Below are 25,937 nucleotides of genomic sequence, written 5' to 3'. Positions count from 1 at the left end.
AACGGTGTTTTTTGTTTGTTTGTTCGTTCGTTTCATGGTCGTTCACCTCAATCAGTGCCCTGCAGTGTCTTTGCACATATATTGTCTTTCAATATATGGACTGATACTGTTTTAAAATCATTTTAGTCATGACAAAACCACATCTTGTTATATTTTCTCCTTTGGAAGGATATGTTTCAGTCCATGAATAATGTATTGTGATGTGCATCCCTGCATGTCTATCCCTGAAATCACGCTTTTGACTTTAAAGTTTGCGATTAAATTACCTGCAAAAATTCCATTCGATGGGGGGCTGCTTTATTTGTATAACCGAATTTCTTCATTTCGCTCAAGTCAAGGTTCAAAATGTAGGCTATTGTTAGTTGTTTGTCTTCCGGTTCGTTGCGTATATGCCCTGCAGTCAAGAAAGTGACTGATACGCAACATTTTGTATACAAAATATCATCTCTGTATTTTTTTGCAATCTGACTTAATAATAAGCTCTTCTGTGTTGCTCATTGCAGTACTAAATGAAATGAACGTTCGCAGTGCAACTTAAAGTTAGGCACTTCGACAGAAAACGAAATCGAAAGGTTTTGCGTCCGCAAAGTGGCAGAAATGGCCTCGAAACGTCCATTTTCTGAAGAGGATTTTACGTGTCCTGTTTGTTGTGACATTTTCAAAGATCCCGTGTTGCTTCAGTGCGGCCACAGTCTGTGCAGAGACTGTAACCAACAGTACTGGGCGACCAAAGGGTCAAGGGAATGTCCGCTTTGCAGAAAAAGATCTACCTACAAGAACCCTCCCGTTAACCTGGCTCTGAAAAATTTATGCCAAACTTTCCTGGATTATCGGGGCCCTTCTGAGGAGCTGTGCGAGATTCACCGGGAGAGATTGAGTCTGTTCTGTCTGCATGATGAACAGCTCGTGTGCTTGGTTTGCAGAGAGTCACTTAAACACAAAACACACACGTGCCGTCCTGTCTGTGAGCTCGCCGAGGAACGTAAGGTAATGCTGGTGATGTTTAGTGACCTTAATACATTTTTGGCATATTTAATATTCTGATAAACAAATGTCGACTTAATTTTAGATACCTTTTCAGAGTGAACTTAATCTCTTGACTAGAAAAATGAAGATGTTGCAACATGCAAAATTTGAATGTAATCACCAGGCTGAGCACATATGTGTAAGTATGAGTCTGATTTATTGTTATTATTATTATTATTATTATTATTATTATTATTATTAGGGGCCAAGCACAGAAGGTGCGTATGCACCTATTGTATTCGTTGGTGTTCTTCTTATTATTATTCTGTTCCCTTTCAATACTGTTCACTTCGCATTGAGCAGTCTCTGGCACATATGGGGAAACTCAGTTTTCTCCGAATACTGAAGTCTGATTGATTCATGCTTTTCACAGACAAATGCCTTTCAGCCTGCCAGAAAGGGCGGGGCCGACTGCCTATTTAAGTTGTGCAAAAATGGCCATTTAGTCTGATTTTCTCTCCTTCAGCACAAAGACACATCTCTTCGCTGACTCCAAAGAAGAAGAAGCCTCTACTTGAGAGCCTCTACTATCAAGAACACCCTCTGCAGTGGACTAACGGCGCCTCACAGCTGACTCTGCGCTTCTCCCCTGCTGCTTTCTGGCGAAAGCAAGAGCAATTTAACGGCACAAGCTGTGAAAAGAGCAAATTTCACGACGCAAGCCGATTATAAAAGAGCATATTCAATTTCTAAAAGAGTAAGCAGCGTTTGTTGCAAAATGTCGCACCACGAGTGTGGCTCATGCAGGGCTGCCCTGCATCCCTCGGACTGAGCCGCGCACACGCAGAGGTTGCACTGACAAGAGACCAGCTGCTGTCACAGCGAGAGCATGAGTCTCGCACTGCTGATCTCGCGGATTGCTTTCTTCAAAGAAAGCGATCCTGTCTCGCATACTCTCCCGTTCTCTTCCTCTCTTGGGCCGAGACAGAAGAAACAACGGAGCCGCGCCAACGTGCCTCGCTCTCCTCACAGCATTCTGATTCGCTAGTGCTCTACACCTGTGATGACCAATGCCCCTCTTCTGGAGCGAGCGGAATGGTTTCATTGGCTCCGAGGAAGAATGTGATGACTTGATTTCTCTGGCGCCATCTGATGCTGAGGACTGGGCAAACTCAGCCGATGACTCCACCCATCTGCCGCTTAAAGAGAGCCTCAGCGAGGCCTCGGCAGGACCGGAACTCATCCGCGTCCTTACCAAGGCAGTGAATGAGTTGGGCTTAGACTGGTCGGCTCCGGAGAGCCCGCTCGCAGCCGCCTCAACGAGTGATTCTTGCAGCCTGGGCGCCGCCAGCAGGCCCATGCAGCGACCAGCCCCATTCTTCCCAGAAGTTCATAAAAAACTTATGAAGGCGTGGCGCACTCCCTATTCCACGCCCATCCAATTATCCTCTTCAGCAGCACTCACCACGGTTGACAGCGCAGAGGAAAAGGGATACACAAAGCTTCCCCCACTAGAGGAAGCCGTCGCCGCACATATGCCCAAACCATGCAGGACTACATCTGCCAGGTTGGCTCTGCCCTCCACATGATGGCAGTCTTCCAAATGTATCAGGCCAAGCTCCTCCGCGACATGGACGAGAACAGCAAAGACCCGGCGGCCTTCAAAGAGCTGCGCAGCGCAACCGACCTCAACCTGCTACCTCGACCTCGACCACTAAAGTCACAGCCCAGGTGATCGGGAGCACCATGGCCAATCTGGTGGTCCTTGAGCGCCACCTTTGGCTCAACTTAACGGAGATCAAGGACGCTGACAAGGCAGCCTTCCTCGACTCCCCGGTCTCTCCCTCTGGCTTATTTTGTTCCTGTAGTTGATGGCTTCGTGGAACGCAGCACAGAAAACATTGCAGGCAATGCGCCATTTTCTGCAAAAGAGAGCAAGCTGCTCGGCTGCTTCTAGTCGCCTAAATCAATGTCGACTCAGCAGTGTGCCAAGCTGGCGCCCATATCCGCTCAGGCCCAGCAGAATACAGAACCCGAGGTGAAACAGCACTTCTGCCCAGCAAAGCACAACCAATTTGCCCAAGCAGTCCTGATGTTACGGGCACAAGGAGGAGAAGGCTAAGTCTCGCCGAGGCTGGACTGCCACCAGTGGTGGTTCTAGCTCATATGGCTCCCTGGGCAAACCACCCTATTTTATGTAAATGTATATATTTAAATTATTATAAATTGAGGCAAATAAAAAAATAGCCTGCCATAAATCCCCCAAAACTGCACAACTGTACAGTAAAAACATTAAAGTGAGTGATATTACGTTTGTTTTTTGGTTTAAATACATTATTATGCTACAAACCATTCTGTCTGATTGCATTAGCTAGTTAGACAGAAAAAGGTTGTGTAATATGTGTAATAGCAACCAACATATAGTATAACGTAAGTGATAATAGCTTATTTTATTAAATGCATAATAATATATTCATACCGAGATGCGTGATAGCTGTATAGGCTACATACCTTCTTCTTTTTCCTAATTTAGGCTTTTATGATTTTAGTTTTGGTTGATTTTGAACTATTCCCGCTCCCCCTACTGACATCACCTCAGGTCTCCCCAGTGGAAGCCCTGAGGTGATATAAACCAAACCCCGCTGAAGTGAGAGTACTTCTCCAGTCGCACACTCCAAGTCCCGTCCAAGTTAATTGACACGCACTGTGAAATGATATCATTGACATGATGTGCATGAGCAGTAAAACCCTGATCGCGCATTCCTTTTCTTTTTTTCGTGGGCGCCCCGTGCTACTCCTGTCAAGAAGCCGCCCTGGGCGGTTGCCCATGTCGCCCATGCCCAAATCCACCACTGACCACCACCAGATCAACCATGTGTGCACCTCCAAACCCCCTGTTCAGTTCCGGGATTTGGAGGTATTGTGTTTGTTGCCAGTACTGGATCCCTGCCACCTGTTGTATGGGCACACAGACCTCTTTTTGCTGTTTTAGCGAATCAAAAAAAAAAAAACACCTTCACAAAAAAAGCATTTCTCCTCCATTTTATGCCATCTGTGGCTCTCCAACCCATCGCTGCCCGAAGCCAAGCTTGGAAAGCTATTCCGGCATATCAAATTGGGTTTTAGAGACAAAAAAAGTGGTTACTAACTAAGTTCGCTCGCATACCAACCCCACTAACCCCCCCTCCCGTCCCCCCGCTTCAGGGGTCTGTCTTACACTTTGGTCTCGGACGCCAACTCTTATGTCCTCCGAACCAAAGTACAGGTTCTGCTAGCAAAGGGAGTTGTAGAAAAGGTCCCTGCAGCGAGTCAGGCTTTTACAGCCACTACCTCCTCGTCCCCAAGAAGGATGGCGGCCTCAGGCCCATCCTCGACTTGCAGATCTGCCCTGGGGATTGTTTTTTAACTATGCATACTTTCATATCCAGATAGCTCCCCATCACAATCCATTCTTGAGATTCACGTTTGAGGGGGTGGCTTATCAATATACAGTCCTACCATTGTACAGTGGGGAGAACAAGTATTTGATACACTGCCGATTTTTCAAAAATCCAGAAAATCACATTGTATGATTTTTAAGTAATTAATTTGCATTTTATTGCATGACATAAGTATTTGATACATCAGAAAAGCAGAACTTAATATTTGGTACAGAAACCTTTGTTTGCAATTACAGAGATCATATGTTTCCTTTAGTTCTTGACCAGGTTTGCACACACTGCAGCAGGGATTTTGGCCCACTCCTTCATACAGACCTTCTCCAGATCCTTCAGGTTTCGGGGCTGTCGCTGGGCAATACGGACTTTCAGCTCCCTTCAAAGATTTTCTATTGGGTTCAGGTCTGGAGACTGGCTAGGCCACTCCAGGACCTTGAGATGCTTCTTACGGAGCCACTCCTTAGTTGCCCTGGCTGTGTGTTTCGGGTCGTTGTCATGCTGGAAGACCTAGCCATGACCCATCTGCAATGCTCAATGCAAGATCTCGCGATACATGGCCCCATCCATCCTCCCCTCAATACGGTGCAGTCGTCCTGTCCCCTTTGCAGAAAAGCATCCCCAAAGAATGATGTTTCCACCTCCATGTTTCACGGTTGGGATGGTGTTCTTGGGGTTGTACTCATCCTTCTTCTTCCTCCAAACAAGGCGAGTGGAGTTTAGACCAAAAAGCTCTATTTTTGTCTCTTCAGACCACATGACCTTCTCCCATTCCTCCTCTGGATCATCCAGATGGTCATTGGCAAACTTCAGACGGGCCTGGACATGCGCTGGCTTGAGCAGGGGGACCTTGCGTGCACTGCAGGATTTTAATCCATGACGGCGTAGTGTTACTAATGGTTTTCTTTGAGACTGTGGTCCCAGCTCTCTTCAGGTCATTGACCAGGTCCTGCCGTGTAGTTCTGGGCTGATCCCTCACCTTCCTCATGATCATTGATGCCCCACGAGGTGAGATATTGCATGGTGCCCCAGACCGAGGGAGATTGACCATCATCTTGAACTTCTTCCATTTTCTAATAATTGCGCCAACAGTTGTTGCCTTCTCACCAAGCTGCTTGCCTATTGTCCTGTAGCCCATCCCAGCCTTGTGCAGGTCTACAATTTTATCCCTGATGTCCTTACACAGCTCTCGGGTCTTGGCCATTGTGGAGAGGTTGGAGTCTGTTTGATTGAGTGTGTGGACAGGTGTCTTTTATACAGGTAACGAGTTCAAACAGGTGCAGTTAATATAGGTAATGAGTGGAGAACAGGGGCATGTTCAAGTTCAAAACGGTGCGCAACGTTTTGCTACGGTTTCCGGGTTGAACGTCATGTTTCCTGGAAAAGGCGTGCACTGGTGTGCAACGGGGTTTGAGATGCGTTTTCTCTTGTTTGGTGGGTGTGTCAGAACTGCAGTCCAATCAGCAGCAACATGTATATAAAGCACGTGGTATTAAAGTGAACTCGTACAATGGGTTCAAGGAAAGTAATTTACAAATTTGTTTGATGCAGCTCCACTGTCTATGTGCAGCTCGGTATACACAACAACTGAAGATATTAGAAGACATGTTTGTCGAAAGTTTTATTGTAAAAAATATAGGATATCAACAAAATGATGTAGTTGTTTATATTTTTAGCTTCATTGCAAGTGTATTGGTATAGAATAAACAATGGTAATTAAGTGCTTTTCCTAAAAATGAGAAAGAAAATACAGTGTATTAAAACAGTATGAACTACAAATAAAGTATCTGTGAGGCTAAATAGATGTGTTTTAGTCTGAATTAGGTAAGATGTGTGCTTCCATTTCAGTTTCAGCAATCCCTTCACTCGATTGGGATGTTCTCTTTTGTTCTGGGCGGCAAATGCAGTTACTGTAACATCGGGCATATTTTGTAGTATTAAACACATATTTATACCGACTTAATCAGGCTCCGAAAATTCTTCACAAAGAACACAAAGAATAGCCTTCTCAGCTGCCATAGTTGCAACTCTTGCGTCATCAGAACAGTGTGTTCAACGCATCACCGTTTCTGTTTAAAAAACGTTGTGCAACATTTTGTCGGGGCTGAACGCAGCCCAGGAGAGCTTCTTAAAGAAAAACTAACAGGTCTGTGAGAGCCAGAATTCTTACTGGTTGGTAGGTGATCAAATACTTATGTCATGCAATAAAATGCAAATTAATTATTTAAAAATCATACAATGTGATTTTCTGGATTTTTAGATTCTGTCTCTCACAGTTGAAGTGTACCTATGATAAAAATTACAGACCTCTACATGTTTTGTAAGTAGGAAAACCTGCAAAATTGGCAGTGTATCAAATACTTGTTCTCCCCACTGTATATTGCCAGTGCTTACCACCTTTACGAAATGCGTGGATGCAGCTCTCTCCCCACTAAGGTGAAGGGGAGTTTGCTTCCTGAATTACATCGATGATTGGTTGCTCTTAGTCCAATCAAAAGAAAAATAGTGTGCGTACAGGTCTCTGCTCCTCAGCCATCTAGAAAGCCTGGGGTTCAGAATCAACTTGAGCATCTTGGACAGAGCCGCCTGTCGACTGCCTGGAAATGATGGCAGTGCTCCTGGCCGTCAAGGAATTTCAGCAGGAGCTCAGGTCCCGTCTACTGAACATACTGGCACGCCGCCTCCTCCTGTGGGCACAGGACAATTTCCACTCAGTACGTGCTTTACATGTGCCGGGCTCCATCAACACGGGAGCAGATATTCTGGGACCACCCCCAGGGAAATGGAGACTCCACCCGCTGATGGTCCGCATGATTTGGAGCATTTTCGGCCAGGCAGAAGTGGAGCTCTTCGTGACGGAAGAGAACACCCACTGCCCGACATTCTTTTCGAAGGAAAAGGACACAATGGCCCACAGGTGGCCCCCTCTGTGCCTTCCCCTCCGGTAGCACTGCTCCCTCAGGTCATCAGCCAAATCAGGGAGGACAGATGCTCAGTCTTACTCATGGCACCACTCTGTCGGAACTAGCCGCGGTTCCCGGAAATGGTACAGCTGCTGTCTGCAGCACCTTGGCCAATCCCTCTGAGAAGGGACCTCCTTTCCCAAGCGAAAGGGTCAATCTGGCATCCCCAACCCAAGTTGTGGAGACTCCACCTATGGCCTCTTGACGGGAGCCTTCAAGCCTCCCCCGGAGGGTCTTGAACATGATCTCTGAGACTAGGGCACCTTATACCTGGCACCTTTATATGCAGAAGTGAGCTCTTTTTATCAAACTTTCCTGGCTCACCCCCCTCCCTCCATCAGAGAACACAGCAAGCACCTTAACTGCTGGTCATTAACATATGAAAGGTCTTCACCTAACAGCCATCGGTCCTCGCAGCCAGCAGTGTTTCAGATGTGTCTTCATGATGGATTCTGTATATGAATGAGCATTGTGTATCCTGCTGTGCTACTGTGCATATGCGCGAGTCGACGCTATTGCTATTCAGTCGAGAAAATCTGACTAAATGGCCGGTCTTACAGTCACCCCCGCTCTTTCTGGCAGGCTTAAAGGCCATTTGTCTGTGAAAAGCACAGACATGAACCAATCAGGCTTCAGTATTTGGAGAAAACAGAGTTTCCCCATATATCAAATTTTCCCAATGTCAGCGTAAAAATCCTGTATTTTACGAACGCATGAACATATCATTACAAAACTTGGTATGGGCCATCAGCACGATGCCCTGGAGGTGTCTGAGATGTTTTGGACCAGTACCACCTAGTGTTGAAAAATGGGAATTTCAGTTTTCACAGGAGTTTCCTGATACCTGAATTCTTGCAAGTTCAACAATACCAAAAATGTTAGGTTTCGCTTCATGGTTAGTGCAACGTTGTGATTTAGCGTTTAAATATTGAATATCTTTGAAACCTTTAGTCCGATCGAGATGAAACCACCGTAGGAAAATCGCGAACATAGGTCGTTGGCTACATGCTAATAGCCAAATGTCAAAATTTTTATAGTAGTGCCAAGTTATTTTATGTGCTCATAAATATAAATGTCTATAACTCATAAACAAAATGAGATATTTTCACCAAATTTGACACACTTATGTATGGACGCACTATGAGGACACATAAAATAATTGGTGGGATTGTGTCACTTGGTGGCGCTATAATTGAACATGATATAAAACATGAAATTGCCACTAACTACAATACGGTATTATGATGTAAATTGCTATATTTTACAAATGGTGTATCATTACGAAACTCAGTATGTGCCATCGGCACCATGCCCTGAAGGTAATCATAAAGTTTATAGACAGCGCTATCTGTGGTCAAAAGTTATAATGCAATTTAAAAAAAAAATGCTAACAGCTTTTGATTAATTTAGCCTAATATCATGAAACTGGTCTTAGTAGATTGCCTGGGTCACCCCAAGAAAATAGAGACCAATGTTGCCATAGTTGGCCAAGCTTCCTGTCCGCCATTTAGATTTTCTTTAAAAACCTACTTTTTCGAACTCCTCAAAGACGGGTCTGGTTTTCACCAAATTCATGTCGGATCATTTTGAGACCATGCTGGCAAAAAGTTTGTGTCATAGATGAAACAGTTTTCATATACCGCATCAACAAAGTGAACACACCACATCAGTTGGGACACAGTGCCACCTATTGGTTAAAAGTGATAAACCAATAAATCATAATACTAGTGATTGTATTATGCTTTTTTAGCCATTTCGCCTATCATCTTAAAATGTCTTTAATTGCTTATTGTTGCAGTTGGTCTGACATTTATTATTTATTATTGTCGTTGTTGTTACTAAGAAATCTATTACATTATATAACATGTTTTTGTATGTGTTTGGTGTTCAGCACCAGGTCTGGCACACAGAGAATGTCATCAAGAAGGACTTTAAGCATCTTCACCAGCTTCTGTATGATGAAGAAAAAGCCATGCTTGCTGCACTGTACAAGGAAAAAACACAGAAAATACAGCTCATTAAAGACAAAATTGAGAAGATGAATGACGAAATATTATCTCTGTCAAAAATGATTAGAGAATTGAGAGGTAATTTGGATAGTGGGGACATCCATTTCCTTCAGGTTAGCCCTTTATTATTTCTTCTCTACCTTTATTGTTTATTGCCTTGTCTGCTCTCTCATTGCATTCACTTAAAATGTACAGCAGGACAATAATCTGAGAGAAAAATAGTAAAAGCTTGAAAAAAAATCTACATATTCCGACCTTAAAACTTATACAGTTAACCAAATGATGTAAGCTGTCTTCATTAACTTTTCATATTTCCTACATTTTCAATAGACATTCAAGGACATGATGGAGAGGTGAGCAGGCTTTCTCCTTTTCCTCTTTTTTCCCCCTCAATATTGAGTTTAAGCAGTAATTCTGAGTCTGACCTCTGAATGTGCTTCCAGAGCCCAGGACATGAACCAGGATCCAGATCCAGTTCAAGGAGGGCTGATTGATACCGCACAATACCTGGGCAATTTGAAGTTCACAGTGTGGTCAAAAATAAGAGTTACTGAAATAAGTTACTGTGAGTTGATTTATAAAACATTCAGAAATGTTGTTTTCATGGAAGATATAAAGCTTTTCTCCAGTGAAACTGACAACAAGCATTTATTTGCTACATCTTGGGGTTAATAAAAAAAAAAGTGTCTGTGATATAGAAAAAAATCGAGTTTAAAACACGTCAAGTTCTTATAAATGTACTCGTATTCATGTTGGTTTCTTATTTCATATTTCACTTTTTTACCATTTTCAGGAAAAGTTAATTTAATGATTTTTCATGTGATGTTGTTTTTAAATGCATTTAACAAATATATAAAAAATATTAATTCATAAATATCATGATGTTTTTAGGGAGTCATACTATATGAAATTTTATAACCTGAACCACCGTAGTGTAAAAAGTCTGTTTGTTTTCAAAAATTGGTTGACATTGACACAGTCATGAGGGTCAGTAATATAATGATAATAAATAATAATAACATGTTGGACCACATGACTTTGATTTGGCAGATACGTTTTTTCAAATATTAATGAGCAGTTTTGTTATCATTGATTGATTACATTTATAAAGCCACATCTTTGCAATATTCTCTGTTTTCAGCTCCTGTGGTGCTCGATCCTAACACCGCTAACACTCAACTTATACTGTCTGAAGATCTGACAAGCTTGAGGGACGAAGATGAGTTTGAAGAGGAAGACGTGGCTGGCGTGAAGAGGAAGCTGCTTCCCGCTAACCCAGAGAGATTTGATAGGTTTCCCTGTGTTCTGGGCTCTGTGGGCTATTCCTCAGGGACACACATTTGGGATGTGGATGTGGGAGACAGCACCTTCTGGATGCTGGGAGTCACTACAGAGTCTGTCCAGAGAAAAGGAGCCAGCAGTCTGCCCAGAGAGGTCTGGTGCGTCGGCTATGACAGCGACACTCTCAGTCTGAAGGCTCCTCAGGAGTCATGCATCCCTTTGCTTGGGTGTGAGAAACCGAAGCGAGTGAGAGTGAAGCTCGATTTGGATGAAGGACAGCTTTCATTCTCAGATCCTCTCAGCAATACACTCTATCACACATTCACGACCAATTTCACGGAGAAGGTCTTTCCATTCTTCTGCAATCTGTGCAGCGTCTCTCCTCTGAGGATTGTGCCTGTGGTCAAGACCTGTAATTAAAGGAGATATAAAGTTTGTTTGGAAGTATGTTTTGGTATGGTTATCTTTCGGAATGCTGCCTTTTCAGTTTGCAGTAATTCTAGTTAACTTTGTCTATGGCAGAAAATAGGCAAGCCAAACAAGAAACACTACAAACTGACTAGTGATTTATCTTAGCAAATGTCTCAGTGTTCTTGAGTATTCTCTTCTTTCTTTAAGTAAGCTTGCATTACATTATTAAAAGTTAGTGAAACTGTTCTATACTGATCTATAATGCTCAATCTTTTGGTAACTTTAAGAGTTTAAGAAGTTAATTTCTTTGAAAAAATTGTCAATTGCTTCATTCAAATAAAGTATAGAGTTCACCATGATCTTTATCGTTGTTTAATGCACCTCGTCTCTCTTGTTTGCATGCTAGTGAGAGAAAGCAAATGGCTCACAGAAAGACAACTGTTCTTACAGTTCGATTAAATATCTTACTAGTAAGATTAAAGATGTTACTAGTAACAAATTCCATACACAAAAGTCTCTAATAAATAGTGGAAGTGTAAAATAGATACTAACTTACTAGTAACTTTTATAATAGTGAATACAGAATAAGTGGCAATATCTAATGAATAGTTGAAATGGTAAACAGGAACAGACAACACAATCCAGATATCATGGTAAAAACAGTTACCAGCAACAGTTTGAATATATATACTAGTCATATGTCAATAGTTGATGTCTGAACCACATATCCCCATAGAAATCAAAAGCAAAAAAGTAACAATGGAATAGTTACTTGTAAACACTGAGATACTGAATAGTAGAAACATTCAGTACTACTATTATGTATTATCATCTATCCATCCATTCTCCAAAATTATTCCTTTTTATAGTATTATAGTAAAAAAGAAATTGACTATTACATATAATACAGAATTATATAATGTAATTCAGATATATATTCTTGACTGATTCTGTTTTTTTATTATTATTTAACTACATTGTCACAATGCATATATTTATAGATTGATATAGTATAATTAAAATTTTTATGTATGCAAACATCATGACAGCTGGAATAAATGTACTAATTTACTAGTAATCCAATACTATACATTATATTATACTTAAATTTCCAAGGGGCCGTAGGATAAAATTATTTAAATTAATATATTATTAAATGTATTATAATAATTTAGATTAATATGATTAGAAATTAAAATAATGTAACTTAATTAAATTGCTAAAAAACATACAATCAAGATGTAAACTGAAATCAGTTTTCTCTTTTGCTTCTTTTTCTTTACAACATACAATAATTAAAATTTCTGGGATCACAAAAAGAATTTTGTTTTGAATTTTTGACAGCATAAATACCAGACGAAATATAGGGGGGGGGGGGGGGGGGCATTGAATTTTGGACAATTAATGTTGGAGAACCGCTGTTGTGAGGTGATTGAGAGTATACGACGGCAGATGGCGGTCTAATCCTTCTTTCTGTAGGACAAGAGTCACAAGACCAGCAGCAGCACCTGGTCGTGGCATGGAAAGGGTTAAACTGGTGGAGTTGAGTCCAGGGCAGGCTTTCTGTCTTTTCGAGTTGAGATGGGGGGAAAAACAGCGGCAACACGGAGATGCTGAGCGGAGGGTTGTTCTAATCTCCCGTCGGTGTTCAATGACATGATCAGATTTGCTAAAACACCAAATTATGGCTGGGAACCTCAGCTGCTACGAGTCTCTAGATACTCCTGTCGCATAGAAAAGCCGCATTGTTGAGCAAAAGCCTTGTAACCGTGAGCTGCAATAATGCGAGGGGCGGACAGCAGGAGCAGGTCTGCCGTGATTGTGCTCTTCCTGCTGGGATGCGATTTATGGACGGCGGCCGCTAAAACACTGCAGGAGAACAGCGATGCCAAAGGTAAGAGACACGCCGTCAACACCTCCGAATACATCACTTCTGTTTAGGTTTATAAAGGTCTTGATGGAAATTTGAGAGCTTTGCTTTGACTTTCTGGACGGCATTCCCAGTGCTAGCTGTTAGCAATCGTAGCATATAATAACGCAGAGTGTGTAACGGCCATAAAGTGAATACATAGTCTTATGAATTAAATACTTTTATTGTTTTAACAACTCAAACTTTGTTAAATGTTCGTAAATCGATTGCTCTGGTGTTTTGTAAATCTCAAGCCATCTGTTTGAAATCGGATCTCATTTTTGTGATGCCTGTCGTTGCAACAAGCATCACTGCAGCTTCCAAAGCACATGAACCGAGTGGTGCGCATATCATATGTGTCATATTCTTTTGGCCTTACATTTTTCATGCAATATTCCCATATTTATCTGCTACAACTAATTGTAGATTAGAAATCTACAACTTATCTATCGACTGTATACATTTGGTATATCCCACTATTGTAAACAGTAAACATGGGCGTTTTACATTTTGTACATGAATTTATTTAATAAAAATTTGATTTATATAACTGTTATATATATGTAATATAACAACATAGCAGACACGTATCAAACGTGTAATGTATTTGCCACATTTGCCACATTTTGTGCTGTATTGTCCATTAGTAGTTAATTGGAAAGTAAGTTAACGTTAGCTATAACTCTTTCCGTCAGTCATGATATTTATTTTATTATTTTTAAATGTTGATCAAAAGCTTGTGTTGAAGTTACATGTGTGTATGGCAATGTAAACAGGAGAACCTGCTGCTTCAGATGAGACAAGATCTGTAATTTAACATTCATTATTAGCCACAAATAGCCAGATATTAAATTATACTTTTCTTTCCTAAACATTTTTGTTGTTTATTTTTGCACAGGGACCTATAACTCTCTATGATGTCATTTAGTTCAGTACTAAAAGCTCACTGAAACCTAAATGGACCTGGTTTATTTATGCCGTGATGGTTTTATTATGAGATTATTTCTGGCTTCTGACTATTTCAGACTGTTATACTCTAATTGATCTCGCTAATGTATGAAGTAATGCAATGTTAAGTGTCTGTGCACGAAGATATCAGTGTGCCGGCAAGGAAGGAAATTGAAAAAGCTGTTTTCATATCACGAGTTCATATTTGACATTTGCATAATCCAGATATCATCTCAGTGGTACAATGTTGAATACTTTTATGTGAGGCATGGATGTCAGATTGCAAAACCCTGTTTAAATGAAATGGTTGGCAAAGCTCACCGTTTGACAGCTGATTGATTTAGCAGCTTATAGACTGACAGTTTGGTTAAATCCTTCATCTCTGAGGTAGGCTATAATATGAGGAATCCCCTTAAACCCCCTCCTCCCTCCTGATGGAGACTCGTCCTCCCCCTCCGTCTCCTGCTGATGAGCAGCGGCAGCACAGATGGGTCTTTGCTGCTCTCTCTTCTTTAGAACAGTAGACTGGCACAGTGTAAGCTTTGACTATGCAAAATAGGGCTTTCCTGCCTTTTGTCCCGGCTGTGCCACATCCTCATCACCAGGATCTGAAAAGGGAATGCTGTGTGTGAGGCCCTGACGCAGTTTAGTCAGGCTTGGAATGAGTTTTGCAATGCAGCTTTGAATCTTATTGCCTGAATTTTTTTTTAAATCTTCAGTCCTTAGGTTAAATGTAGTTTACGCAAAGCTTTGGATTTAGCTGCTATAACTGTTATATTTTTATGCTTCACACTGTGTTTAAATGAGTTATAAGTTTGTCAAATGATTGTAGTTAATACTAATTATGCTATTGTAAATCTCTGATGATAACAGACTTGAAGTGTGATGTGCACCTGGTTTTTCTAATAGAAACAAATTTAATAGGTTCTTCTTTTGCTTTTCACATGCAAATCTTTACTTTTATTATATTTTATTCTGCTATAATAAGTGTTTCTATGCTATCATTTCTTTAATGACGAACTGCTATCTTTATGAACGTTTGGAGTACCATTATGTATTGTTTAATTTTTTATTTATTTGACAGGTATATTTGACAGTAATTTTTACTCAGTAAATGTTACTTGAATTTCAATTAAAGGACACGACCGGACTGTAATGCACTATTTAAAAGTGCAATTTTTTAAAGGAGAAAAAAATAGTAGTAGTGCACACTATTGTTCAAAAGTTAGGGGTCAGTAAGACTTCATTCAGTAAGACTTCCATTCCAACAAGGATGCAATAAATTAATCAAAAGTGACAGTAAATATATTTCTAGTGTTACAAAAAATTTCCGTTTTAAATAAAGTGTTCTTTTTTTAACCTAAATATTCATTCAATCAATTAGAATTTTGAAAAAATGTATCAATTTCTCAAGCATGATGACTGTTCAACACTGATAACAATAGTAAATGTTTCTTGACCATCATATTAGCATAGTAGAATGATCTCTGAAGGATCATGTGACACTGAAACCTGGCGAAATGGCTGCTGAGAAATTCAGATTTGCCATCACAGATAATAATATATAAATGGATAAAATGCACGCTGATAACAATATAGCCATACGCTGCTTGCCCAATCAAGAAATGCATGCTGCAAACATGTTTTTTTTTTTGGTTTATTTGTGTGTTTTAAAATGGTCCCTGTACTGCCAATATTGCTCATGCCAACAGTCAGATATTTACTGTAAGCAGTTGCTTGTTATCACACACACGCACAAAAACAGAGACTAAATGGACTCCTTAATAGTTTCCTACTACAATGTGTAAGGGCTTAGAACAATGGGGCTTAGGAAACCAGCTATGTTTTAGAGCTTGAGAGACTCATAAAGGCTGATAAAGAGGATAAGGCTGGTGTTTTCCACTCATTAATTATCAGTAATGGGGATTTCTGTGGTATATTCTCTGGATTTTGGACATTGCTGTAGTGCAGAAAAGGAAAGGTCTGTTTGTTTGCCCCCTAGCATTTCAAAGCATTTTAAGCACACTGGAGACCCCTGTTGTGCTTAATTTTTTATGGGGTCATGTTTTCAGTGAACACTCAGACATTTGCTCATCTCTGATTACCCAAACCAGACTATCTCCCTTTGGCAAGCCTGTCAGTCTCTCTCTCTCTCTCTCTCTCTCTCTCTCTCTCTCTCTCTCTCTCTCTCTCTCTCTCTCTCACTCTCACTCTCACTCTCACTCTCACACTCTCTCACAATAGTTATCTTGCAAACAGAGACTCTTATATCACTCTAAGGCCCTGTTGGAAATCCTGTGGATTTTACAATAACTAGGTTGGACCGCACTAGGGTGTGTTTCCCAAAAGCATCATTAGCCAACTATGGTCGCAAGTTCTATTAAACACTATTGGTAACAACAGAACTTGCGACCATAGTTGGCTTTGGGAAACGCACCCTGGCCGATAACCGTTTAAAAGTTTTTAAATTGGGTACTTTTTTTAAAATTACAAAAATGAAAGTCTTGCCATTTAAAATCCATGTCCATGGTGCAAATTATAATGATGCTCTCATTATAATTGTATGTAGCCTATATGACTGACTTGTACTACAAATGTTGCACTTAATTGTATTTTCCTTTTCGAGGTGAGTCTCAATCATATTTCAAGAAATTCAAAACCATCATGGTGAACAGGCTGCATCTGAACTGTCTCAGCTGAAGGAAATAATCCAAATTTTATCGGCTTTAATATATATCAGCCAAATTTTCTTATCCGGCCGATAACGAGAAAAAAAACAAACATATATCGTCCGACCGATATGGTGACCGAGATATTGATATCTCTATATGAAGCATACAGACTATATTAATGCAACAGAAAGACAAACTTTTTGCTGAAATATGCACAAAAAACTAGGGTGAAGTCATTATGACATTAACAGCGATTTGGGACAAATATTATGTAATTTACTGTGGTGTGGTGTGGCAGGATTTTGAACAGCCTACTGAGTCGTAGCTGGGCGCCGTCGGTATGTGTACACTCAAATCAATGTGTTAAAATTTGAAAGAACTGAAATCGAATGAGTTTCTGATTTGATTATATGTTTCTGTCAACTATTTGCTTTCTCACGTCTAGCTTTAAATATACAACTTTGCTGGCTAATGAATGCATAAAAGTGACCATCTGGATATTATGCAAATAGATGGCAACAGTCGAAAGTGAAATGAAACATTTGGGTCGGGCTTGCATGTTTTAACCACTCGAGGTACTAATGTTAGCGTCCTTTCAGCCTTGACAGGAAACATCCTGCAGTTCTTTCTCCAGTGCAGTATCTAGTTGTGGCAAGCAGAATGACGCCGAGAGCCGTGAGAACGGAGCGAGGCTGGTGGCGTGAGTGTTAATGGACATCAGCTGCGCGCAACACCGGTCTCAAATTTCTCATAGAGGAGCTTCGGGAACGGTGTGGCGCCACCGGCCTTCCTCCTTTCTCACAGCTCTTGGCCTCGTCCTGCTTGCCACACTAGTCAACAAATTAATTGCTTTATAATGATATGAAAACATGTACTGTAGTGTACTGTATCCATACCGTTTCGTTGTCTGTTTTAAATCCACATCTGAAGTGTCCCGCTCTGTGCAGCGCACAGTCTCGCGTGTCTAAACAGACTCCATGAGGCATCAATGATTTTGCCTCTAGTAGGGCTGGGTACCGAGTTCGCTACTTTTTAGGTACCGACCGAATTGCCTCTACTATCGAGTATCGAAAAATGACTTGTTGTTCAGTTCCAGATTTCGATACCTAAGGGGTTAACTCGTCAACGTCAGTGCTCAAACAAATACATGAAATGCACAACGACACACCTAAAGTCGCTCACGCACATACACGCAAACTCTACACACACGAGATGCGCGGAACTCTCCACGCACATACATAAGAGCAGAAAGTTGCTCTGTCTTCGACTGGTAAATGAAGAGATACCTTGTTGATCACTCTGACAGTGTTTATACTGCAATAATGACCTACTGAATGTACTGAATGCCGTTCAAAAATGTGTTGGTTAGTCAGAATTTTATTTCAGTAAGGATGCATTAAAGTGATCAAAAATGACCTTAAAACATGTGTAATGTTACAAAAGATTTCTGTTTCAAATATATGCTGTTCTTTTGAAATTTTTATTCATCAAAGAATCATGAAAAAATGTATCATAGTTTCCAAAACATTAAGCAGCAAACTGTTTTCATATTTCTGAAGGATCATGCGACACTGAAGTAATGATTTTGAAAATTCAGCTTTGTCATCACAGGAATAAATTACATTTTGAAATGTATTCAAATAAGATTTTAAATTGTAATACTATTTCACAATGTTACAAGTTTTACTGTAATTTTGATCAAACAAATTCAGCTTTGGTGAGCATGAGCTCTTTATAAAAAAAATGTGTTCCTTTGTGCACTCCTTTGTGCATGAGTCAAACTGAAAAAATAAAACCCAAGTTTTTCTGAGGTAATGTGTTATGTAATATTGTTAAAATGGATTTCATAAAATTGGTATCGAAAAAAGTATCGTTCAGGAACCAGTATCAGTATTGGTATCGAAATTTTTTGAACGATACCCAGCCCTAGCCTCTAGAGGCCGCTCTCGTACTTTATAATGTCAGCGGATCCTTCTCAGCGAATACAATGGACGCTACCCTGGAAAAACTATCGGTATGGATTTTTGCCGATAACTGATTCTGTGAATGATTATCGTAAATATAAACGGCAAAACCGATCAATCAGTTGACCTCTACTGGTATTGAGATGCGTTTTGATCCATCGGATCACAAGTGGACGACGCAATACAGGTATAAACTGCGTCTAAAACATTGAGCTTTTACACTTTCGAACACTTCCAGAGGTAGTTGAAAATGCATTCAACCGGATTGCTTTCGTAGTGTAAACTCTCCTAGTAAGAAGAATGCTTTCGAACAGCCACAAAAGTCCGGCCACTCTCCAAGCGGACTAGACAGACAGGATTTAAACTTTGTCGGCTCGGCTAAAGACCCAAGTTTGGCTTGAAGATGAAAAACGTACCAAGCACTGTGTTTCTCTCACCATTACTGATTTCTAACACGCACTCACTGCGTTTGATGTGGTCTCTTAAGCTATCAGAGCAGAAACGAAAGCTGCTGCTCTCCGTATGTTTTTCCGACAATCGCATTCTTATGGAAATTCTGTGAGCTTATTTTGTCCATTAGATTGAAAGATCTGAAAAGGCTCATACATTTACCCACACATAGACCCCTCCACAAGAAGAAATCAGGAAAGAAGTGGTAGAAAGTGGACAAAAGAAATGGATTAAAACACCAGGTGTAAACGGGTATGTCTGTCTTGTCTTATTGTGATCCGAATGACCAAAACGCGTCTTAATACCAGGTGTAAACAGGGCCTAAATGTGCATAGTTTTTCTGGATCTTAAATAAACTTGAAGAGTTTTACATCTTAAATCTGACATGAATTTAGATTAACACTACTGAAAGAGCAGCTTTTTTGTTAATAGCTTTAGGCCCACAAATGTATAGGGTTGTGTTTGATTGGTAACACTCATTAAAGACCCCTTGAAATCACCTGAAAATCACAATTTCTTGTCCTGTGTTGACATTCTTTCTTTTGAAACAGGAAGTTTGGTTTTAAAAGCATTGTTTTAGTTGTGAAGGTGTTTTGAGAGGAAAGGTAGAAGAGTAACCCCCCTCCTAAAAATAATCTGAAGGAAATACTTTTGGATCTGATTAGAATTTTATGGGTAGAATCGTCTGTTTTCATGCCTGTGAAACATGATAATCCTCCAACACAACAGCAGTCTTTTAACTTTAAGCAGAGCCTGGACGTACTGAATGAGCGTGGAGCTCTCTCTCATTCACACACACAGTCTCTCACAGTGTGTCCTTTTATAGAGGGAGGGGGAGAGAGACAGCCTGTCTGCTGCACATCTGGATAAGTCATTTTCCCACAAAACGGAAAGACAAGCTTGTTTTATGTTTTAGAATATGTAAAAAAAAAAAAAAAAAAAATGTCTTGGATAATTTTACTTTTAGAAATAAAATAATAATTTAATAACATTTAAGAACTGTTACATTAATATTCAAATAACTTTTTTTGAAGTGTTGTACTTAAGAGGGATGATCACTCTAATGGGGAACAAAATTTCCAACGGAGAAGCCGTTTTAATAACCTCTAGATAATCAAGCGGTCTTTGTTGTGACAGAGTAAATTGTTTGTCACGATTACCAGTGAGAGTGCCCATCATTACCACCAGAGGGCAATCCACCCCGGAGTCGGACTATTGTCAATCCCTAATGAAACTACACTTCCCATAACTCTCTGCCTGGACTCATCATCCCTGATTGCATCCACCTGTGTCTCATTACCTTGTTTAACTCACCCTATAATAGCCTGTTTTTCACATTTATTCCCTGCAAAATCTTGTACGTGTAACACTGCATTTCTGAGCGTTTCCACTGTTTTCCATGTTCCTGGTTTTTGTTATCTATCTGTGTCCTGGTTTTCCCGTTCCTGTCTCACCCTCTGGATTTGTTTGTCATTGTTTGGACTGATTACCCTGTGCTTTTGACCACTGCCTGTTATACGGTTTATGATCTTGGATTTTCCCATTGAAAAACTGCATTTGGATTCTCAACCTTCGTGTCTCGGAGCAGTTTGTTACAGAAGACCTCGCCAGTATGGATCCAGCAGTACGTCTCGTCCGCCTTCGTCAAGGAACTCGCTCGCTCAAGGACCACATTCAGGACTTCCTAGGTATTACCAATTTCACTAACCTCCCAGTCAATGCTCTCATTGACTTCTTTTGTTATGGACTCAACAACCCGTTACAATCCACATTAATCCGTGATGGTCCTCGAGGATCACTGAGCGAGTTCCTAGATTATGCCCTTCATTTGACTGGTTCCTCCTTCACTGTCAGGGAGTTTGAGGAGGACGTTTCCCTTAGACATTTTTTGGGAGGGGGCAGCTTGGCCCACCAAGTTCACCACCATGTCCAGTGAAGATGCCTGCCGAGCCTGAGCGGCAGATAACAAACGTCATGCCTGCCGAGCATGAGCTTCTTCACGTCATGCCTGCCGAGCCTGAGCTTCTTCACGTCGAGGCCGCCGTGCCTGAGTCAGCCCCGGATGATACAGCGCTGATCATCATGGCCATGGCTATTTTGTGTGTGTGGGCAGCACACACATCAACTCCATCCTGTGACCCTTCAGGAAAGATGGCCGCCGCCGTTCCAGAGTCTCGTCCCAAGATGGCTGCCGCCGTTCCAGAGTCTCGTCCCAAGATGGCTGCCGCCGTTCTAGAGTCTCGTCCCAAGATGGCTGCCTCCGCTCCAGAGTCTCGTCCCGTCATGGCCGCCCTTCCAGAGTCTTCCGACAAGATGCCAGAATCTACGACTTTGGACAAGATGGCCGACTCTACGCCTGTGTCTTTGGACAAGATGGAAGCCTCTACGCCTGTGTCTTCGGACAAGATGGCAGACTCTACGCCTGTGTCTTCGGACTAGATGGAAGCCTCTACGCCTGTGTCTTCGGACAAGATGGCCGACTCTACGCCTTTGTCTTCGGACTAGATGGAAGCCTCTACGCCTGTGTCTTCGGACAAGATGGCCGACTCTACGCCTTTGTCTTCGGACAAGATGGAAGCCTCTACGCCTGTGTCTTCGGACAAGATGGCAGCATCTACGCCTTTGTCTTCAGACAAGATGGCAGACTCTACGCCTTTGTCTTCGGACTAGATGGAAGCCTCTACGCCTGTGTCTTCGGACAAGATGGAAGCCTCTACGCCTGTGTCTTCGGACAAGATGGCAGCATCTACGCCTTTGTCTTCAGACAAGATGGCAGACTCTACGCCTTTGTCTTCGGACTAGATGGAAGCCTCTACGCCTGTGTCTTCGGACAAGATGGAAGCCTCTACGCCTGTTTCTTCGGACAAGATGGCCGACTATATGCCTGTGTCTTCGGACAAGATGGCAGACTCTACGCCTGTGTCTTCGGACTAGATGGAAGCCTCTACGCCTGTGTCTTCGGACAAGATGGCAGACTCTACGCCTGTGTCTTCGGACTAGATGGAAGCCTCTACGCCTGTGTCTTCGGACAAGATGGCCGACTCTACGCCTTTGTCTTCGGACAAGATGGAAGCCTCTACGCCTGTGTCTTCGGACAAGATGGCAGCATCTACGCCTTTGTCTTCGGACAAGATGGCAGACTCTACGCCTGTGTCTTCAGACTAGATGGAAGCCTCTACGCCTGTGTCTTCGGACAAGATGGAAGCCTCTACGCCTGTTTCTTCGGACAAGATGGCCGACTATATGCCTGTGTCTTCGGACAAGATGGAAGCCTCTACGCCTGTTTCTTTGGAGAAGAAGGCCGACTCTATGCCTGTGTCTTTGGACAAGATGGCCGCCTCTACACCTGTGTCTACGCCGGTATCTTCAGACAAGATGGCCGCCTCTGGCCCCTGGAAGCGTCGGATCCGCCCTGGATGACTGCTCAGCCTACTCCGCTCCGGCCGCCTCAGTCTCCAGGCCCTCTTCTGCTCCATGGTCCTTGCCCTCCATCCCGCCCCCGGGTTCAACTTCCCTCCTGGACAATTTTAGGAGCGTCTATGAGGGGGGGCTATGTCACGATTACCAGTGAGAGTGCCCATCATTACCACCAGAGGGCACTCCACCCCTGACTGTTGTCATTCCTTAATGAAACTACATTTCCCATAACTCTCTGCCTGGACTCATCATCCCTGATTGCATCCACCTGTGTCTCTTTACCTTGTTTAACTCACCCTATAATAGCCTGGTTTTCACATTCATTCCCTGCGAAGTCTTGTACGTGTAACACTGCATTTCTGAGCATTTCCACTGTTTTCCTTGTTCCTGGTTTTTGTTATCTGCCTGTGTCCTGGTTTTCCCATTCCTGTCTCACCCTCTGGATTTGTTTGTCATTGTTTGGACTGATTACCCTGTGCTTTTGACCACTGCCTGTTATATGGTTTACCTTGGAAGAAAAAGAGGCCGAAAGTTTGTTTTATTGCATCAGATGTCTGATCTAATAATAATGAGTCCCTGATTTTGCTATTGGTCTTGTATAACTAAAATGTTTGGAGAATGAGACACTTTGAGGAAGTCTGGTTGTTTTTTTTAATGTATTAATGATGTATTACTCAAAAATGACGGATTATTTTAAGTTGAAAAAATGCAAGTGATCGCGCCGGTGCCTCCATGTCCTAAAGTAAGGTTGCTAATACTTTACCTTCCAGACTCCGCACAAACACTTGGATATGCGCCTAATAATAGCGCACATTTATGTAGGTTGACGTTAGATCGAGCGGCCGTGTAAAGTTGCTACTACTTGCATGTTTCACATGATAAGCCATATTTGGTCGATGGATGAATCGTCCATTTCTAAATGTTGTTTTTTCTGTTTAAAAGTTGTGATACTCCACTCATACATCTGTATTGTTATTTGACGTTGGTCACTAATAAAATGCAATTGTCCAGTATCTTCCCTGTATCTCTTGTTCATTCTTTATTGCTAGTTCCTTTGCCCAACTTGACGGGCAGCTACAGCTTTAATGAAAATCAGACGCAGGTGTAAAGTTCAGCCTTTTAAACACTGAGCGATTACATGAGACAAGAATCGATATCGGTTCATCAAAATTAGTCGAATAAAATGTTGACCCAAGGTAGATCTTGAAGGGAGCGAGTATAGAATGACATCTTGACAGTTCACCGGAAATGCCTGAACTGGCTTATCGAAAACCAGGCAGGAAGTAACCGTGCATAGTGCAAATTGTGGTTAGGATTTGGTTATTTGACGTTCTTTCAAATGCTTGCTTATAGTTAGGAAGAGGGTGGACTGGAGTTCCAGTTAAAATATATTTTTATATTGTTGGTGACTGTTGGAAATCATGACCTTAATATTATTGTAAGTGTGACAGTTGCTGACGGTGTCTGACACTGTGATTTTGAAGAGGCAACTAGGTACCTGTTAGCTTGGCCAAATTGTGGCCTATAAAATTACCAAATGACAGTTTCGTTGAATTTGGTGCCAAAGGTTTCAATAAGATGGCACTTAAAAAAAAGTACATTATAATTATTCTTCAGCACTCAACCCCCAGCATACAAAACATTTTTAAAGGAGAGCTTTCCATAACTTTTAATAGATAATATTTCATCATTTGAGAATATGTAAATTGGGGGTGGAAATCTTTAGACGCCTCACAATCTATATCCGATTCAGGGAATCAATTCTTGAGCTCATTTGTTTCCTTATTAAAGGGATTGTAAAATACCCTTTTCACAAGATGTAAAATAAGCCTTTGATATCCCCAGAGTGTGTATGTGAAGTTTAAGCTCAAAATACCCCACATATATTTTTATATAGCATGTTAAAATTGTTACTTTTTGAGGATAAGCAAAAACGCACCATTTTTGTGTGTCCCTTTAAATGCAAATGAGCTGCTGCTCCCGGCACAGGGGGTGGAGCTACAACAGCTTGTGTCCTTAGCAACTTTGATTACCTTACACAGACATGCACTGAAAATTTAAAAAAATGTAGCCTTTTATGTTCAAACCGGAGTCAGACAAAGATGGAGAGAGTCAAGAAGAAGTGACAACATGTAGACAACATTTCTGAATGGTTAGGCTAGTTGATGAATTTATGTAGCTTATGTGTTCTAATCATTGATTAGCATATTCTGTCATGATAATCTATAATTTGCGTTCCCGGGGGTGGGATTTATTTAAATTTTAGGGTTAGTGATGTCACTAACCCGGGAGGAATGTTGTGTAGTCCCTACCAGCCGTTTGTCGTAGTCCTTAAAAAGCTATTTCTTTAAAATAAATATCTCCCTTTGCTTTGAACTTTGAGCTTCGTAACTTTGCAGATGTTGTTTATGCTCAAACAGCAACATTACACACTAACTAAAGTTAGAAAAGTGAAATCATAATCAACCACCCCTTTAATTAATGAGTTTACTGACTTTGAATATCAAATTTATTTGTGTATTTTTATTAAATTGCTTAGCATTTGAAAGCAGACTTTTGTCAGTAAATGAGTTTCGCGTATCAAATTTATACTCCATTCCAAACGGCATAATGATGCCAATGTAGAGCATTTGAAAGGGAAATGCTGGCAGGTGAAACCCCAAATTGTCAAGCAAAATGCAGTTTCTCACAACACACATCCTGTGCAATGAAGCCTACGAATACATTGTATTTTGCTTCAACCATAAAACCTCATGCAAGTTTATATACTTGTCTTGTGGTTTTGTGTTTGTTTGTCTGCAACTGGCAGCAAGCAAAATACGGCCGTCTCTAGCACACAATTCCATCGTGAATATGCGGATTAAAAAAACTAAGCTCAGAATTGAGAATCAGTGAAGAGAGAATCCATGAATTAAGAGGGTTTTTTTTCTCCCACCTCTAATGGAAATATTTGCAGACTTTTTTTTGTCAGTGATCCTTTGTTGAAACTTGCCTATATTAAAGCTACAATATGTCATTTTTCTAATTAAACTTGAGGTAACGCAGCACTGTTTCACTTGGTCTACACTATCACACTAAACTGCATTTGAGTGTGTTGAAAGTTATAATGTTATTCTATGTGTTAGTTTATCTGTATGAGACTAGCAGTAAGCTAGATCAACATTAGAATAACATACTGATCATATTCTAACATTTCATCATGTTGAGCTATATAACATTGATTAGTTTTATGTACATTTGCTCACCTGGAGCTCTCGGCATCTCGAAAACGCCACGCTGATATTGATCCTCGTTTTAGTTCTCCTTTTGTCCCAAAGTCTGCTTGCCATGGTCCATAATGTTTGAACGAAACAACAACAGCGTGAGCATGCCACTAGACATAAACACAGTTATCCACGTCTGTCGCCATGGTTACTATGGCAGTACGAGCAGAAACCAGGAATAACGTGGACATTACATCATTGACAGGCGACAATGATCAGGGACGAGCCATTATTTAAAATTGGAATTTCT

General features: G+C 41.2%; 2 protein-coding genes across 4 annotated transcripts in view; both read left to right on the top strand.

Moving 5' to 3' along the window:
• Positions 1-375: 375 nt before the first annotated feature.
• LOC311066936 (zinc-binding protein A33-like) lies at positions 376-11,443 on the top strand. Of its 3 annotated transcripts, none has more exons than XM_084088417.1 (6): positions 390-987; positions 1,070-1,165; positions 9,255-9,485; positions 9,703-9,725; positions 9,816-9,937; positions 10,514-11,422. In XM_084088417.1, exons 1-6 carry the CDS (start codon positions 598-600, stop codon positions 11,071-11,073), a joined length of 1,422 nt encoding a protein of 473 aa, XP_083944543.1. In that variant the 5' UTR covers positions 390-597; the 3' UTR covers positions 11,074-11,422. The 3 variants fall into 3 exon arrangements, with proteins under 3 accessions (XP_083944545.1, XP_083944543.1, XP_083944544.1); XM_084088418.1 differs by having other exon boundaries at positions 398-987; positions 1,082-1,165; positions 10,514-11,443; XM_084088419.1 differs by lacking the exon at positions 1,070-1,165 and having other exon boundaries at positions 376-987.
• A 1,157-nt stretch (positions 11,444-12,600) lies between these two features.
• Positions 12,601-25,937, top strand: part of fam171a1 (family with sequence similarity 171 member A1) — a 35,108-nt gene continuing 21,771 nt past the window's right edge. Inside the window, exon 1 of the mRNA XM_084088414.1 lies at positions 12,601-12,958. Within this exon, the coding sequence (XP_083944540.1) occupies positions 12,847-12,958 (112 nt within the window). The 5' untranslated portion in view covers positions 12,601-12,846. The remainder of the gene's footprint in view (positions 12,959-25,937) is intronic.

The sequence above is a fragment of the Abramis brama genome (genome assembly GCF_963993115.1).
Source record: "Abramis brama genome assembly, chromosome: 17".
NCBI lineage: Eukaryota > Metazoa > Chordata > Actinopteri > Cypriniformes > Leuciscidae > Abramis > Abramis brama.
Note: the sequence above shows the minus strand (reverse complement) of the source record. Positions and strands in the feature narration are given on the sequence as shown.